This window comes from Vigna umbellata, chromosome 1, assembly GCF_029865625.1.
Source record: "Vigna umbellata cultivar VRB3 chromosome 1, Vumbellata_1.0, whole genome shotgun sequence".
In the NCBI taxonomy this organism is placed as follows: domain Eukaryota; kingdom Viridiplantae; phylum Streptophyta; class Magnoliopsida; order Fabales; family Fabaceae; genus Vigna; species Vigna umbellata.
In genome coordinates, this window is record NC_142165.1 from 107,951,440 (window position 1) to 107,957,236 (window position 5,797).

At 37.5% G+C, this 5,797-nt stretch overlaps 1 protein-coding gene across 2 annotated transcripts in view; it reads left to right on the forward strand.

Moving 5' to 3' along the window:
* Positions 1–673: 673 nt before the first annotated feature.
* SYD (P-loop containing nucleoside triphosphate hydrolases superfamily protein) overlaps positions 674–5,797 on the forward strand; it is a 20,609-nt gene continuing 15,485 nt past the window's right edge. For both annotated transcript variants that reach the window (XM_047297584.2, XM_088105493.1), the window contains exons 1-10: positions 674–834; positions 1,667–1,781; positions 1,874–1,935; positions 2,534–2,622; positions 2,712–3,374; positions 3,965–4,116; positions 4,292–4,443; positions 4,530–4,594; positions 4,664–5,341; positions 5,465–5,700. In XM_047297584.2, the coding sequence (XP_047153540.1) occupies positions 1,677–1,781; positions 1,874–1,935; positions 2,534–2,622; positions 2,712–3,374; positions 3,965–4,116; positions 4,292–4,443; positions 4,530–4,594; positions 4,664–5,341; positions 5,465–5,700 (2,202 nt within the window). In that variant the 5' untranslated portion in view covers positions 674–834; positions 1,667–1,676. The remainder of the gene's footprint in view (positions 835–1,666; positions 1,782–1,873; positions 1,936–2,533; positions 2,623–2,711; positions 3,375–3,964; positions 4,117–4,291; positions 4,444–4,529; positions 4,595–4,663; positions 5,342–5,464; positions 5,701–5,797) is intronic.

Here is a 5,797-nt window from a genome sequence, read left to right on the forward strand (position 1 = left end):
CTAAGAAGTTTGTACAAAATGCATTCAATAACGACAACAAAAGGGAATTTGGTGCCTTTGCTCTCATTGCAAAGGCTGAATCGATGGAGTTGAAGGATGCAAAAGATCCTCACTGATTAAGTGCACAAGACGTTTTGCAGAAAGCTTACAAATTATGGTAAGTATATTAAAACCACAAGCACCACGGATTTGAACTGAAATTAAGTTCATTAAAAAAATAATTATAATTCATCCTCCACTATTTTTTAAATTATTAATTTTTAATAGTATAAGAATGTCAATCAACTCCATTATGCATATACACTTATAATTTACTAATATTATTAATAAAATTTAAACAAATAGATAAAAAAGTCGTTATCCAAACCTCTTCTGTATAATTTAGTTAATTTTATTATTAAATAAAATTACTAAGTAACTAAAATTAATTTTGCATCCCAACATAAATTATTCATTATTATTTTAAAATAGAATTTATGGTTTTTATTCATTACGAATTTTAATTATAAATTAGTTTGTTATAAATTTTAGATATATGAAAAACGCACCGGTAAAATTCTTGTAATACTTTTTTTTTTCCTTTTGGTTTTGTTATTAAAATACGTAGAAAACGTAGAGTTCACACGGAACTGGCCTCCACACTCGTGTGAGATATAAGGCTTTGTTTGGGATCGCCTTCTCACTGTTTCTACAAAGACGGGGTTTCGTCTTCACAGGCAGCGTGATTCTTAAACCAGATTTTACGACTTCTCTGTGAGACTATCCGTGTCAGCGCGCGCTTTTGTCTATGTAGGTAGCTGAACATCGTCTCATTCTCGGATTTCCGAGCTTCAGGTAACCCTCTCCGATTCTCAACGCTTGCTTCTTGCCAATTGAATATCTGTAAGAGCGATTTCGAAATTCGACCTGCTTTTCCCTTTTCGGGAGATTCCTCTGCGTTGCTCAGATTCGCTGATTGTGAACCTTGCCGTGTAGGGTTCGGCTTGCATTTGAATGTTTTCGGGGATTTTCATTGTTTCAGTGTCGACTATGCGCGTTTGTGCTTTTCTTTGGGGAATTTCGTAAACGAGCGTTTTGTTTTGGGATGTGGAAGGGGAATGGGGGTTTATTCTGAATGGTGATGGGTTTGGGGATGAATGGACTTGCAATGTTTGGTTCTGAAGGCTTCGAGGTAGGGCATAAGGGGATTAGGTAGCGAGTTGGGAACTGTTATTTTCTTTTCCCAATGGATATGTTCCTTAATATGGTTATGTATCCTTTGATTTTTTGTCTCTGATACTAAAACAGTGGCCAATTGTTTCATGTATTCGCTTAATTAATGTCTTTGCCTTTTATTTTTGGGAACTTGGCATACAAGCTTGCCTTCCCGTGTTTATCTGTATGCTATTGACACTGGAATTCTGTTGTCTTTGTTGAGTTTAGTCACCCTACTACAAAAGCCTTTTCCCACCAGGTGAAGTTTGCCATATGGATAACACGATGCCATTTGGCTTGGTTAAAAACTATATTTTCGGAAATGTCAACTTCCCCCAATGTCCTTCTTGGTGGGAATTATATCATTGTTAATTGCTGGTTCTCTTCTTTGGCTTAAAATGATAGGTTTGCTACCCTGATATCTCCAGCTCGTCTAAGTTTTTCTTGAAATCACAATATTTTGGTTGTGCAGTTCGGATGAGATGGCCTCTTCACAGAATGTGGAATTGGAGGCTGCAAAATTTCTGCATAAACTCATTCAAGATTCTAAAGATGAGCCAGCCAAGCTAGCTACTAAACTCTACGTGGTGTGTGTTGCTTTCTCTTAATGATAAAAAACTTCAATTTCAATTGCTTAAAAGACTAGGTATACTTGTGATTAATTTGATATATGTTTCAGATACTACAACACATGAAATCTAGTGGGAAGGAGCATTCAATGCCATATCAAGTGATATCAAGGTAAAATGCCCACCCTAATTCATCCATATGCAATTATTTAGCTGTTTTGTTAGACCTCGTCTTTTTAAGTGAACTAGGGTAACAAATTCGAATATCTCATTCTAATTGTTCAATTGGGATGCTTGTTTACTTTTTAGCTGTTCCTATCATGCTAGTTAAGATATGAGTAAAATATTTTTGTCGCTATACTTTCGGTCAAACCTGGTTAAGGTCCATGACACATTTTTCATGAGGATATTAACCAGCTTTTCCATGTGTGATGGAAAATGAAATAACCACCGGAATAGTTTGTTCAACTGCATCATGTGGTTTAAATAAATTTGAATTATTCTTTGTACTCTGTATTCTGTTTCCAGAAGGAAAAGAGGTTGGATGTATTTTGTTACTTTGTGTAATTTGGCTAGAGTAACATATGTTTCAAACTGATGGCTATTTCCCATGCAAATACCTTGATATGATTGCCTTTTCAAATAGATAAACATAATTCGCAATTATGAGGCTCATCTTGTGGATTTAATTTTCTTGTTGTGCCTTATTGACTATAATGAAACTAATACTCTTCATTCTTGGCTTCAAAACTATTGTTGCGTGTAATAAGGGCAATGGAGACTGTCATCAATCAACATGGTCTTGATATTGAAGCATTGAAGTCATCTCGTCTTCCGTTGACTGGTGGTCCTCAAATTGGTAATTAATAGTCAATGTTTGCTAATTGCAGAAAGGATCTTTGTGATGATTTTTGTGTGATTCTGATTTCAATGTTTGATAATTTGCAGGATCTTCTTCACAGCCAGTGAATGTTACAAAAGATTCTAGAGTGGGCCTCGTGGAAAACGAGGTGTCCAAAATGGACCCTTATGCTTCTGGCCGGCCACCGGTTGCACCAAGTGGTGGAGCACCTGATTATTATCAAGGATCTGTGGCTCAGAGGAGTGGCCAGTCTTTTGATCAAGGAAGTCCATCTAGTTTGGATTCTAGGTCTGCTAATTCACAGTCTCAAGACAAACGTGATACTGCTAACTGGGACAAACAGTCAAATCAAAAGGATGGTAAGAAAGCTACGACAAAAAGAAAGAGGGGAGATACATCATCCCCTGTGGAACTGCATGTTGACAGTCCTCAGCTGGATCCTCGCAATACTGGTGTTAGTGCAAGGAAGGGGAAAATGACCAAGGCTGAATCGTCGGATGGTCTTCCAGTTAAAAGCGGGGAACTAACCAACTTTAACATGGCTCCAAATAGTGGTCAAATGGAGAATGTTTCAACTTTGCCTGGTAGCATGAGAACAATGCTTAGAGCAAACCAAGAAGGTCATCTTTCGTTGGCAAAGCAAACTGATTTGACAAAGATTGGCAATCCAATGGTGCGAGCTCCTAATTCAAAGTATGCTGAAGACTCGGAAGTTTCCTCTGCACATATTGCTTCAGGAAAGCAGCAAGGTACTTCCTCAAGTTGTACACAATGAGATTGGATGTGTGATAAAAAATATTGCTGGATTGTTTCTTTTTAAAAACCTTATGTTCCACCTCTTCTAATGTTGTTCCTGGTAATACAATGGCGGAATGGCCAATGCAGCAGTTAACACCTCCATCCCTTGGCTTAAGCAAGGGATTTGGAGAAATTTCTGCCTTTAGTCATGATATAACTTGATGAAATTGAGCTTGTGGGATTAAGAACTACAAACATTTTGGAACATATATAATACTAAAATACCAATGCCAAATATTGGTCAGTGGTGAGGTTTGACTCAAGACTTCCTAGAAGAGCTTATGTGTATGTATAATTAATGGAATGAAAGAAATTGATTAAAAGTTTTCTTGAGCAGTAGTTCTTATGTCAGTCATACTTGGCTGTGCCTAAATCATTTGAGTATCCTCTGCTGCTAGATCATCATGACGATTGAGTCATTAAGGAGGAGAGTGACTGTGGAACAATTTTACCTAGAATTATTTTGACAAAGGAAATAGAGCTATAATTTTGAATTTCTTTCCCACAGATCTTGATTGAAAACAATTTATATTAATTTCAGGTGCTTATGCAAAGGTTCATGGAGGGATGGGATTTCCCGCTGGTGCATCTTCAATGGCTGAAGCTTTCTCAAATTCAATGCAGTACGGTGGTGCAGTTGAGCGTGATGGGGGTAGTTCTACTAGTTTAGCTGATGGACATAAAATTTCTCAGGTACTTGCTGTTTACTAATTTTTTGCCTCATGATTTATCTGTTAGCTGTATTACCCGTTCCCCCCACCAGCTATACTCACTGTACTTTAAAAGTTCTTCTGCTTCTTTTATTCTCTTTTGACTATGTTTCTTATATAGTCAACTTGATTACTTGACCATATAATTTTATTGACAGGTTGGCAGGCAAAATAGTGGCTCTGAAATGACTATGCTTAGACAAGGTGTTCCACCAAGAGACACAGGAAAATCCACTGTTCCTGTCATGCCTTTCAAAGAACAACAGTTAAAACAGCTTCGTGCTCAGTGCCTTGTTTTTCTAGCATTTAGGTAGGCAGTTTGGCTACCATCTATTGGTTTGAGAAAATGGACTTGAATTATATTTATCATGTGAAACTTTGATTTTAAATGTGAAGGAATGGCCTAGCACCAAAGAAACTACATCTTGAAATTGCACTTGGAACAGCCTTTTCTAGAGAAGGTGATTGGTCTTTATATTTTATTTCACACATTGACCATCTTCATTGACTAACAAGTGATGGTAACACAGATGGTTCTCGCAAAGATCTAATTGACCACAAGGGAAAATCACAATCTCTTAATGAATCAAATAATGCCTCTGGGGTCATGATGCCATTCGGAGGCCCAAGCAATGTGAGACAGTCAGATAAAAACCCTTCAGGTTCCTCTTCAGCTGGTAAAATTGTTGAGGCTGACTCTTTGCCAAAGGGAACTGAGAGCCCAAGAACAATGGAGGACAAAGGTAATCTACATGTCACAAAAAGAGACGTTGAAAGACGGATTCAAGAAAGAATGACCACACAAGCTTCTTCAGTCACTTCATGTCAGCAGCAAGATTCTTCTTGTACAAGAGGAGCTGTGATTGGTAATCATTTGGATGATGTTGACACCAGTAATATGCCAGTAGGAAGACCTAACCAATCATCTGTTGTTGGTCCAAATAGCTGGGCCGGTTTTGCTGGTGCTAATGAGGCTTCAAAGGGACCTCCACAGATCTCTACTATTCAACATGAGTTGCCTATAGAAAGAAGAGAGAATATTCCTAGTCAGTTTCAAAATGTTGTTAATAATTGTGGTTCACGGAATCACAGTCTGTCTTCTTTTTCTTTGAAAGAGCAATGGAAATCTGTTCCAGGGACTGAAAGTGATCCCCATGGAGCAACCATGATGAAGGATGGAAATGTGATGATAAAACATGTTTCTCCAGGTGTAAACCATACTCAATATAACCATGCTATTACAGTCAGTTTCTTTACAGCATAAGTTTTCTGCATTATTCCAAGTGTAAATAATTGATTACTTTTTAAATATGGATTGGAATTACTTTCAGATGGCTTCAAAACAGTTCCAGTTGATAATGCATCAAAGCATGGTATCTCTTTTGCTACAGAGCAAGATGGGAATGAGAGGTTGTTATCAGGCGATTTGTCACCTTCTCCAAAATATACAATGTCAGAGAGATGGATCATGGATCAGCAGAGAAAGAGGCTTCTAGTTGAGCAAAAGTGGGTACAAAAACAGCAGAAAACAAAGCAAAGAATGGCTACTAGTTTTCACAAGTTAAAGGTTTGTTCTCTTTTAACTGCCACTTTTTCTGGTTTAGCGCTTAGTATGTTCTCCTTGAACATTTAAATAATATTTGCACCCTGCACATACAAAATGT